Source organism: Phallusia mammillata, chromosome 5 (genome assembly GCF_965637545.1).
Source record: "Phallusia mammillata chromosome 5, kaPhaMamm4.hap1.1, whole genome shotgun sequence".
NCBI classification, from domain to species: domain Eukaryota; kingdom Metazoa; phylum Chordata; class Ascidiacea; order Phlebobranchia; family Ascidiidae; genus Phallusia; species Phallusia mammillata.
In genome coordinates, this window is record NC_137256.1 from 19248707 (window position 1) to 19261464 (window position 12758).

At 36.6% G+C, this 12758-nt stretch overlaps 1 protein-coding gene across 1 annotated transcript; it reads right to left on the reverse strand.

Moving 5' to 3' along the window:
• Window positions 1–9176: 9176 nt before the first annotated feature.
• Window positions 9177–11675, reverse strand: LOC145229661 (procathepsin L-like). The gene is made up of 8 exons (XM_080094995.1): window positions 11612–11675; window positions 11272–11414; window positions 10930–11079; window positions 10598–10774; window positions 10240–10422; window positions 9868–10066; window positions 9367–9490; window positions 9177–9282 (listed from the first exon to the last, which is right to left on the reverse strand). Exons 1-8 carry the CDS (start codon window positions 11673–11675, stop codon window positions 9177–9179), a joined length of 1146 nt encoding a protein of 381 aa, XP_079951121.1.
• Between the last annotated feature and the right edge of the window lie 1083 nt (window positions 11676–12758).

Consider the following 12758-nt stretch of genomic DNA (forward strand, 5'->3'; position numbering starts at 1 on the left):
TTTATTTCTTAGTATATCTATATTTTTTTCTTAAATTCCTGACTTTTAAGGACATTTTAACATTTCTCCCTGACGCAAATTTAAACCATGAATTCCCTGACATGTCAGGGAAAATCCTGACGTGTGGCAACCCTACTCTATACCAGTGGTCTTCAACCTGTGGGTCGCGACCCCATGTGGGGTCGCCTAAACTTTTTTGGGGGTCGCTATAAATTCAATTAATTGGCGTTTAAATTTATTAGCAAAAAACGATACGTTTTTGTTCTAGTTCCCAGCCATTGCTCATGTTTTGCTGTACAGCTTGGTACTTCGTGTCACAATCTAATCATTGTGGTGCAATAATCTGTATAAACCACAAGTTGTCCAACCTATTGTTACGCGATAGAGCCCCATGAATGACATATTGTGTCCAAAATAATGCAGCGGGTACAGGGAAAAATACATAAATTTACTGATTTCTGCAAACTGGTGGGCTTTAACGCGAATTAGCTTGGCCAAATTTAAACAAAATTTTAGGATCTAACATTGAGCGTAATAATGCACTCGGAATGCTAAAGTCTACTTGAAAATTAAGCGGGCATATTTGCATGAAAATAGGAATAATATGGGGTCCCTATCGGAAAAATATGGGGTCGCATGTAAATGCTGATTTAATTTTCTTTTAAATTGGGGTCGCTTTTAAAAAAGGTTGAAGACCACTGCTCTATACCCTTCAAATCCTTTAAAAACCGGAATTATCGTCACAACCTCAACTGAAAAACTAAGACAATAGCTTTTCAATGTTTACAATCTCTTTTTTATGACTTGTAGGCTACGTGTGGAAAGGATGTAAAAAATATAAAAACACATTTGAACACAGGAAGAAGTAGTTTCTTTTTTGAAAAATTGGAAAAGTTTCAAAACTTTATGTCTCTACAGGTAGGGTTACTGCAAACCTACAATTTTTTTAGCTCTACTATTAATAGCTTTTCTTTACTACAAAAAAGCAAGACGCAAAATGAGGCAAATAAGTTTTAAACTAAGGTATCACGTTTTCCGAAAATAGAACCAAAGAAAAAAAACTCTAAAAGCAGTGGTCGGTAGTCATCGGTGCCGGTTCAGCCGATTAAAACAACCTCACTAAATCAATGTTGTAATAACCTATATGAGGTGAAATAAATTTTCATAGACAACCATTCGTTGTTTTAGAAAGCCGGTCTGTAATAAAATTTAAGCTTTAAAGGAACCTGCAGTGCAAACACCGGTCCCCGACCTCTGCCCTAAATAAATGTTGCGGTGATCATACATTAGGAAAAACAGTTACAGATATAGTAATTAATATATAGAAGAGTAGATAGAAGAGAGGAACTCATTAACAATACATGTCTATACAGCAGATGCACCAGTACGTTTTACAACAGGGTACATTGCATAGGATGCTATGGAACAGTTGTTGTTTTTGTCCTTAGCAATCTTGTGGTAGCCGGAGTTTTCATCATCGTCGCCACAACCCCAACTAAAGCAAAAATAAATTTTCTGATTGAACATTAAAACAAAGATCGCAAAGCGTATTAGCAAGAGCATACGGTTATCCAAACTGCAACAGAAAGAACGCATCGACTGCATGGGGATAAAACTACCACAAAAAAGCAATTTTATTGTTATCTAAATCAGGGATGCACAACTTTTTCGCATTTAACGACTGTACCGCAACTCCGTATTTTAGCGACGGTCGCCAGTGTCTCCATGTTGTTTGTTTCAAAATGACAATAGAAATAGAATTTATCTTAACCGTATTATTACACTTTGCCTACTTTGCATTGGTTGCATACAGTTAAAAACAGTCTAAACTTACACTGGCGTACGTCTTTTGGGCCTGTAATGTACCCTAAAGTTCTCACCAACAAACACAAAATTTGAGAGGCGATTGCCCTAAAATCAATAGATTTTGCTATATATTTGTTCACTGTAAATTTGGTTTAAAATGCAACCATTAACGACAGCGATATACTGACGTTCACGTAAAAAAAACGGTGCAAAAGTATGCAAATTCTCCACATATTTTAGTATAACCCAACTTAATGAAAGAAATAGGCAGTAGAGCCGGTTGCAAGTAGTTATTTCGCAAACAACAATTATAATTATTTTTGTGAAATTGGTCATGTTTGGTTACCACCTAAAAAAAAAACTGAATATACTTGGTTTATACCTGTTTTTGATAATCCAGTATTTTTCCGTTCCGTTGTCCGCACTGTTCCGCTGAACACCGTATCCAACTACCAGCACCGCATGATACTTGGCTTGGCCCCAATTGTAAGGACCGGGATCGTAAAATATACCTATATTGCGCGATATTAAAACAGCATTCATCAATAAAATATTGAAATATCGGGTTGATCGCAGCAACAAATCGGTTTCATTTGTCACTTGTTAAATGTCCTAGATGCAGCCATGTTGTCAAACGCGTATGAATATTTTTATCAACGATTTTCGCACTTTATCCCTTCCCCGAGAAATTGTATTTTGCACTTCAAATCTTTATGACGTTATATGTAAAGTTAAATGAAATTAAATCTAACGAAGAGCCCCTTTCTTTATCTCTTTATTAAGCATATTGTTACTCCTTTACCATCGTACGGCGACGCAGAAAATTTTTCCAGCTGGGTTTGACTTGAAAATATAAGTGTTGCAACCACTGGTCCAATTCGTGCCACAGCTCTTTCCAAATCTTGTTCCGGATTGTTTTCGTTTCTTATGGCAACAGATTTCCATCGGGCAAGTTCGACTGCAGCTGCCTTATTTGCTGACTGGCACTTTCCGCGCTAAATTTTGTAAACAAGAAACGTTGTCAACGACGCAATTAAAAATGTTAAGTTCAAACAATGCAGAAACATTACAAACCAAAATAACATTAAACATCATTTTTAAACAAAAAAGCCTACACGCTTTTGACTCTGTTTATTTTTAGTTAAAAAGTTTTACGATGTTTGACAGTTTTTAGCTAAATTATAGAGTTCGGACGGAAACCGTACATAAGACGGTATGGCCCTTAGGTTGATCCTTTTGTGTTGCTTTCAGGCCGTTGCTGGCCTCTAAATGATTTACTGATCTTTCGTTAGAGTGGCTAAGTTTGTTACTTTCGTAGAGAGGCTAAGTTTGTTACTTTCGTAGAGTGGCTGAGTTTGTTACTTTCGTAGAGTGGCTAAGTTTGTTACTTTCGTAGAGAGGCTAAGTTTGTTACTTTCGTAGAGTGGCTAAGTTTGTTACTTTCGTAGAGTGGCTAAGTTTGTTACTTTCGTAGAGAGGCTAAGTTTGTTACTTTCGTAGAGTGGCTGAGTTTGTTACTTTCGTAGAGTGGCTAAGTTTGTTACTTTCTTAGAGTGGCTAAGTTTGTTACATCTCGGGCGACAGGAAACAGATAACACCAAAAAATAAAAACTAGTGTAGATATTCAAAACTGTAACTTAAGTACTTATGTTCGACCTGGAAAGGGGAACGCTGGTGGTAATCACTTTCACTTATTGAACCATGTTCCATAATGTAGTTGAATGAATCATAAACATGTCCCGGTCTGTCACCACCAGGCATACAATCAACCAACTGTTGAACTGATAGTTCAACCAATTCCTTGTTGACAATTTTGTTGTGTGCTTCCACAGCTGAAACCTGTAGCGAGGCAAAAGTAAGCATGCTTTTCTTCTAAATTTCTATGCGGCTTAGTAAAAGGAAATTTAAACTATCTTAATAATCTAAAAAGTTGTATAGATTTATTTCGGTTACTTACAGCGCTAAAAATCCAACATGCAGGCAAAGGATCCTGGTTTCTTATTTTGGGTAGGTAACTTACCGACACGTAGTTCTATCTCATGTGTGTTTTTGGTTCTTACTATTTTCTTATCCATGCAATGGTGAAACGTTTGTAGGAGTAAATGACGTCGAAAGGCGGTCATAAGAACCACATCTGTAGGCTTGTGTAAAAAACAGAGCACTAAGCTTGATTTGGTCCCATTTTTGTTTTAAGTTTGTAAAGTTTGACTCCGACATGCAGAGCATGAAACACATTTGTCATTTTGAATGAAGCATGTAAAACAACTTTGGGGTAAAAAGTGAACTTATACCATAATAATTTGCTTTGCTCATAACTTCTCGTATACTTATGCCTAAAGATCGTCCAGGACCAGCACATTGAACTTTTATAAAAAATAAAATCCCTTACATTTAAATAACATACTTTATATGATATGTTATTGGTTTAATTCTATTCCCAACCATAACGTATCGTTCTAAATCTAAACAAACTTTTATAATTTTGAACTTGTCCACGTATTTTAACAAAATGATTTTGTTCATTATTACAATTTTTTACATGATTCTAGTTTTACAAACTAATTAATATTCAAATAAATTACTATAGAGATGCACCGAAGTTTTAATTGGCCGAAACATTTCGGTTAAGTATGCCGTTTTGCCATAATGTTTTGATTTCGTTTCGAACTTTTGAATATTCAAACGATACCGAATACTTTGAGTATATGGAATTAATGCCTTATTATTCTCCAATATCGCCAATTGAAAACATCATAAATTAACTAATTTCTATTTAAACAAGGAACTGAAGAAACCAGTTAGGCGTAATACATATTCCACGATAATGGACTGATAATGTTACTCTGAATTTTTATTATGTGTAGTTATTTAGTCGCATAAACGGTGGTTGTCGACGACCATGCTGCCTGTTGGAGGATCCGATACTATTCAGTTTAAACACTTTCGGTTCAGTAATTAACTAAATGTTGCATCTAGAAAACACGGGACACGTTGTCTGCAATGTTAATAATTGTTTGTTCAGAAGTTGTTTTGAAGTGTCATATATGAGTTCACCTGTATCAACAACACAAGGCTGATTGGAAAACAGCAATCAGAAACGTCGCGTATAGTTCAGCCTGATTCGGCCGAAACTATTCGGCCTTGTGACCAAATATTCGGTTTCAGCCACAACCTTTTGAGGACAAATATATGTCACAGATATGTACGTAGTAACCACCCACAATATTACGCGATACTTTTAAGTAGGAAGATTTAATACATTGCAATAATACCACCTCTGTTTGCTTTGTCAATGCAGCGTATTAGCGCATTGCGTGGGGTTTGAAACTAACCGACACGTAGTTCTGTCTCATGTGTGTTTTTGGTTCTTACTAATGTCTTACCATGCGATGGTGAAACTTTTGTAGGTGTAAATGACGTCGAAAGGCGGTCATAGCAACCTCTTCTGAAGGCTTGTGTAAAAACAGATCGACACAAGCACTAAGCTTGGTTTGGTCCCCATTTTGATTTAAAATTTTTAAACTTTAACTCTGCAGTGAAAAGTGGCCTTACGATAGTAAACCGGAACAGTTGGCTGGCTCCAAACACACTGTGTACTTCTGGCCCAGGACCAGTACTTTGAACCTCTATAAATAATAAAACCCCTTTCTTCAGACACATTTAAATAACATACTTTATTTGATAACTTTGGTTTAATTATATTTCCTAACTAAAACGTAACGCCGTTTTGCCAATGTTTCGCTTTCGTTCCAAACTTTTGAATATTTATAGACGAAACCGAAAACTTAGTATATGGAGTTAATGCCTAAAATTCCAATATCGCGATTTAAAACATCATAAATTAACTAAACTATATTTGAACAAGTAGCTCAAGATGCATTTAGGCGTAACATATATTTTACGATATTAATTAGTGATGCACCGAACCCGCTTAAAAAGGTGCGGGCCGAAACTGAATCAGGCCGAACTTAAAATCCCCTTTCTTGTAGATGTTTTTAACTAAACCTTGTGTTGTTGATGCGAGTGAACTCAATTTTGACAAACTAAAATCACTTTCACAATGTGGAAGCGTTACTAAACTTGAAATATTTTGCAGACAACGTGGCTCGCATTTTATAGATACCACAAATAGCTAATTTATGATGTTTTGTATGGGCGAAAATGAAAGTTTAGGCAGGTGGCGCAACAGAGCATAGGCGTTTATAGTGCTGACTCGGCAATTATTCTTACCCTAAACCCAAATTGCCGTAATAGCACCATAAACGCCTATGCTCCGTTGCGCCACCTACCACAAGTTGTTAGACCGGGCCTAAGCCTATGCTCAGTGTTAGTCGCTCTACTTATTCAACGGGGGCGATTTCGTCTACCGAGGGGGCGATGGTGACAATTTTGGAAGTTGGGGGGCGATTTGACTTTAAAAAATGGCGATTCCAACATTACTAATTGTATAAATACGTACAAGAACTGTGAGATTCAGCTACCTTTAATTTACAAGCAATTGAATACATTGTGTTTACTGGGGAATGTTTGTACTTTCTTGATCTGGAAAGCAAGGTTGGGCATTCAATTAACCACAGGGCACCCCTTTTTGAGACTATGTGTGGTTGACTGGTGAGAGGCCATACTTTGTGAATACAACGGTGACAAGCTTTATCTCACACTTGTTTCGCTTTTATAGGTCTACACCAGTGCTCTTCAACCTTTTTTTCTGTTGTATACCTTTTACAATTTTCAAGCAACTTTGTATACCCTACAGGGGTGCACAAGCTTTTCAGTACAGATATTAATGACATTTTTCTCAATCCTTTACTCCAAGAATATTAAAAGCAAAATCTCTCCAGGTATGTGCTTATTGCTTCATAATTCACATTACTGACGCAACAGTCCCAAACTGATGGTGATGGGACGAGTACCCGGTATCCGGTACCCGGTATCGAACGACTTTAGTGGTATCGATACTCGTACTAGATGTGGAAATATTTTATCTTAGTTTTCGATATCCAAGGCCGATTTACACCATAAGAATACGGGCAACTTTTTGCCAATAGTTGCTCCGACAGGACAAAATCGGGAAAAAGTTCCGCCAGGTTACCTATATTTTTTTCGCTATAATGTGGAGTATACATTTTTTTGCAAGCGCATTAACCCCGGCCACGGCAGATAAATTAGCCAGTGATACACAACTAAGTATAACACGATTTTTAAGTACTCGGTAATCGTACTCGATATCGAAAGTATATACATGTGGTACTCGGCATCGGTACTCGCTTCAAAACCTGGTATCGTCGCATCACTAGAAAGTGACACACTAATATTGACAACAAGCAGGTCAGTCTTACATAATTCAGGATACAATGCCGACCTGCATTTCATAAAAACGCAATAGTGACCTTTAGTAACACTGATCTCAGCTGTATTCCCTTCGTATACCTTTCTTCAGTTGTATACCCTAATTTTGTTGCGTAATACACTTGGGTATACAGTATACCCGGGTTGAAGAGCACTGGTCTACACAAGCGCTTCCCAAACATTTATGATTTCTCATTTAGGATTCTCCTCTACTGAGTAATGCCCCATTGTTTTTCAACAAAAGAAGGCAATTGTTTGCGCATAATCGTAATATTGTTTTGTCTATGATTGAACAGATTTTTCTTAGATGCGTTTAAAGAATTGCGTGAAATAGAGTTGGCGTGTTGTAGTAGCAATTAAATTATTTGTTAACTGAAGCTTTGATTAAAGCTTTCGTGTTGCTTGGCGAAGCTAACCGCCCGCATCTGCTCAAAAACTTTTGTACAAATAACAATCTAATAGAGGGCCGATTTTGAGGCGGTGCCTTGGAAAGGGGGCGATTGCGCCAAAAAGGTTGAAGATCCCTGATATAAACGGTGCCCATGCCACCAGAAAAAGGATTTAAGGTACAGTCTGATATATAGCCTGTATGTTCCATTTTATGTATTCGCAGAAATTTCCTTCTTTTTAAATTATCTCTTGTGTCAAATGCTTTGTTACAATGCTTGTTATGTTTTTGTCCATTAAAAAAAGTGTACTTATTTAAATCGCTGGGCAGCGTCAACAAACTAGATAACCAAAACAGATAAATATACACCCTTTTTACCCATTCTTTTACATTTTTGTACAAAGTCCAAGTACAAAATGCTGCCCTATTTTAACAATTTGATTTCTCTCACGTTATTTGTTTGAATTTCTTTTTAGCTGCATGGTTCAATAAACAAAACATGTTTGCAGTGATTATAGACCAGTGGTTCCCAAACTTTTTCATATTTTTTTCAAAACGGTCCCTTTGCCATTATTTCGAGAGCTCGCGGTCCCTAAGCCGAAATGTGCATTCCACAAAAACGAAAGTTGATGCAGGATTTTAGCTAGTTATGCAAAATTGCGCATAACAATCATCCAAAGACAGCATGTGACATCACAAACAGGACAAAAACATTGCGATTGTGCGCGAACAATTGCATTTCTGATAGTTGTCATTCAATGAAGGCCATTGTTTAGCAATGGAGCCAGTCGATTCTCAATTCTACTTTGATTTAAACTTATTTAGTGGCACAAACTGACGCCAAATAAGATGATAGAATTACTTCAACTGCTTCGCGGTCCCCCAAAAATTGCCTCACGGACCCCTAAAGGACCGCGGACCCCAGTTTGGGAACCGCTGTTATAGACGCTGTAAATACAGGTAAATGTGCTGGTAAACTTTATTGTGATTTGATTATCAATATCATGCTGTTCTTTGTTATTTAACATTACGAAAGATTTTTTGGCAATTGCTGACCACTAAATGGCGTATACTCGAAAAGTCGATCTTGAGCAAAAAAAAAATTGGAGTCTGCAGGAACCTGGCTGAATGGTCCGGCGCGCCTGACCAAAATACATACATTAAAAAAACGTCATTGGAATTCGTCCCCAGGAGTGTCTTGGGTTCGAACCCCGTAAAAAATAGTAAATCTGAACACACTTAACACGTAATATACAATTACCACATTGTAACTCATTCATTATGAGAAATACAATTAATCTCTAGAGAGCAAAATATGTTTAGCTAAGATACCACTCAAAAATTGTAACTGCTTGAAAATATCAGACAAACATTTCTAAACTTTCTTACATTTTTGTATTTCAGAACTTAATAAAGTAAATACAAAACTTAGGCATAACTTTAAAAAGACGGGTGTCACCAAAAATACATTTATCGGTGCAGACTCTAAAACCACAAATATTTAACATTTAAGGGCAAATATTAACCGGAATTGTAACAGGAAAAGTACGCGTACAGCAAAATTGCGATTTTAAAGAATGTGCAATTTAAAATGACAACAGCAAAAAAAATTCCCAGGTCAAAAAATAGCCGTTCACTTTCTTCTTATAACTGGATACATGGCATTCGACGCTATACAACAATTGTTGCCTCTGTCTTTAGCAATCTTGTGGAAGCCGGAGCTACGTTCAGTGCCCCAACTGTATCACAAGAAAAAGTTTTACTTCGTTTAGTTTAACATGACATTCGCCCTTGTCTTAATTTGGCAAAGTTTAGGATTATACCTGTTTTTGATTATCCAATACTTCTTAATTTCCATGTTTTCCCGGTCGTATCGCCAACCGTATCCCACTACCAAAACAGAATGAGCTTCGTCACCATTGCAAGGACCCGGATCGTAGAATATGTCTGTGAACAATAAAATGATCATTCGGGAAAGTAAACAAGTTGTTTTAAACAAACATAGAAAGCATATTATTCACTATAGATGCAGTGTGTCACAAATGTAATATTAGTTAGCAACGATTTTAAGCTTGTTTTAAGCTAAACGTGTTAAGTAACAAAAAAGCTAAACTTTCTACACCAATGTAAAATTTTGACACCGCGAAAACTAACCGACAGCCCACCAAAACCTGATTGATAAAAGTTCGGCAGTGTTGCCCCAGTTGGAAAAAGTTACAGATCCTGCTCTAAACCATAAAGTAATTTAAATTGCGCTATATACTGACGACAATTTAGTCCATGTACCAAAATAGCTTTTTTTAAAACGTATTTCTGTTCCTTACCTTGAAAGTTGGACATAGAATACAGCTTATGACTTTGGGCACGACTGGAAAAAATTAAACAGGCTGCCACTGGTCCAACACGTGCCACTGCAGTTTCCAAATCTTTTTCGGGATTGCCTGGATTCTTTATCTCAATTGACTTCCATTTAATGAGTTTGACAGCTGCCATTTTCCCCGCTGATCTGCACTCTTCGCCGCACTAAATTAATTTAATAAAAGGATAAAATGTTTAACCGCTTAGTGCCTTTGCGGATTTAGGCCTATACAAAACCTCAACCCATTCTAAATCCACTTTTTAGTTTTACTGTTCGCTATGTAAACGTAGAAAAACTGTACGATACAGTCTTTCAAATTTGTTTGCATTTAACCTACACTAAAAGGTTTGCTTTGCTGATAATCTGATTCAAGGATTGAACCATGTTTCATAAGGTAATTAAAAGCATCATAAACATGTCCCGGTTTATCACCACCAGGCATACAGTCAACCAACTGTTGAACTGATAGTTCAACCAATTCTCCGTTGACAATTTTGTTGTGTGATTCCACAGCTGATACCTGCAACATCATGAAAGTTGTTTGTAACAGCATCTACTTTATTTTAAACCGATTTACAATGTTATTTTTGGATTTATTAGATTCACAAGAATCTTTTTTTCACTATTTTACAATGTTATTTTTACCGTTAGGTTTGTGTATCTGATCTGTGTAAAGAAAGACATTTGACGCTTACTGCGCTGAATATCCAACACGTGGGCGTGTTTTCCTGGTCCCTCACACCAGTGACACAGCCACGTTCATACCAGTTAACACATTGCGGGCTTGGAGTTAATAGATTTGAAAACATTTCTGTTATAAAATTTAGTTTTGACATCAGCCAAAAATGAATCCGCGATAATCCTTGCAACACCTACAAGACAACAGAGTAAAAAAAATGTAAAAAGGAAATAATGCCATTAGGATAAAAGAATGTTTATTTCGCGTTTGTTTAAATACAAATTGATGGTACAACTGCAGAAGCAGGTTTGACAAGTTGTGGAAACAACCAAACAAGCATAAACTCACTGAACAGCGGGACGTTTGGCTGTTTGAGCTAACAAAACCACAAGCATCTGCTGGTGATGGTGGTGCTTTACAACGCATCCACGATAACTCCTCTGTTTTCTGCAGGACAAAAGTTCGTGTAATCGTGGTTTTGCCAGAAAAAATAACAAACTAACAGTAAGTAAAAAAAATATAAAAAACGTAAACTGTGTTGCAACTTAAACTGCGACAAATGATACCAAGCCCTAGATAAGGTGCTGCGTCACTCATAAACTACACACTATATGTTGTGAAAATTGCATTAATTTGTAAAGAAAGGCTATCTTTTTGATCCGATAGCTGGTCGTTTTTGAAAAAGCTTACCTGATCACTGTATCGAGTTTGTTGAATTCGATAACTGTGTTTTCCATCGTAGTATTCTTTGTTGTGTTGTTTCACCATTTCCAGGTTCTCCGACCAAAGTTTTTGACGTTCTTCTTCATCTTGGTTAGATTCGTATCTTTTATCTGCCCATAACCATAATTTTGCAAGAAAAATGGATATTTTTATGTTGTTTCTTTTTAATGGCCAGAACAACACTCGATCAGGAGGATATTACTCCACAAAAAGAATTGAGGTGTAAAAAATTACAAGCAAATAAAAAGCATATTTTAATAACAATGTTCGCAATAGATTTTTTTACTGAGGTTTGGTTTTATCTTACCATATTTCTCTGTCCATTGCTGAAAATTCAGGTACGGTGGTTCTTGGTCTGAGGCACTAGTCATTGTTCCGCTTTTCTCATGGATTCCATACAGCACACAAACATTATTTCAATCTGCCTTAATGCATGCGTTGCGACGCATGTTTTATAGCCCGAAAAAAACAATCATATTCCATATGTTCTCACCTACGTTTGTACGTAATATAACGTGGTTCTTAACCTCCAGTGTGGGTTTAAAAACTTATTAGTGCATGGTCAGTCACATGTGTTTTCTTAGCTCTTGTGCTCGTCTGTAAACCACACGCTGATGAAACTTTGTGGGTGATAATGACGTTTATTAACGTTGGCGTAAGATGTTGTTGGCTTGACGACATAATTATATGGTGGTATTAACTATAACGTTAATTTGAACGTGTTTTGTGTATTAACCTAAATTATATAGTATTATCTTGCTCCGAAAAACAAAAATATTTTCTCCAGTTGACAACAAGTTTCATTTTCATAAATATCACAATTTACGTTAGAGAGTGCAAACGGATTGAAAACATGAATCCAATTTGATATGAACAGATTTAGTCTATACCAGTGGATTTTGATCTTTTTATTACCATTACTACTGTAAACAGCGAGATAAATTTAATTTAACCCCTTTCTAAAAAACAAAAAATAAGCAACATTACCGACTGTCAGGTTACAGAAGAAAAGTTTGCAGTGACAAGTCACGTTAAAATCAGGTAAATGTGCTGGTAAGCAACTTTTTTGTGACTCTGAATATCATGTTGTTCTTTATTATTTAATATTGCGAAAAATATTTGGGCAAGAGTAGTAGACTAGATGTCAGCTACTCGAAAGTCAATCTTAAGCCAATAAAGCAGTGGTTCTTAACCTGGGGATCGTGGACCCCCGAGGGGTCCGCGAGATGGTTTCAGTGGGTCCATGGAGGGAAATATGTTAAGTATCATTAACCAACAGAAGAATATTTTTAAGTTTCTCAACCGTTTTTACAATCCTGCATACGAGTGCACGCTGTTTATTACCCCAAAACAATTACTTTTTGTGATTGTCTTCCCTATTGTGACATCATAACACACATGGACAATAGACTTTATAGGACAAGTGATTTGTCAAGTTATATATACCAGAAATA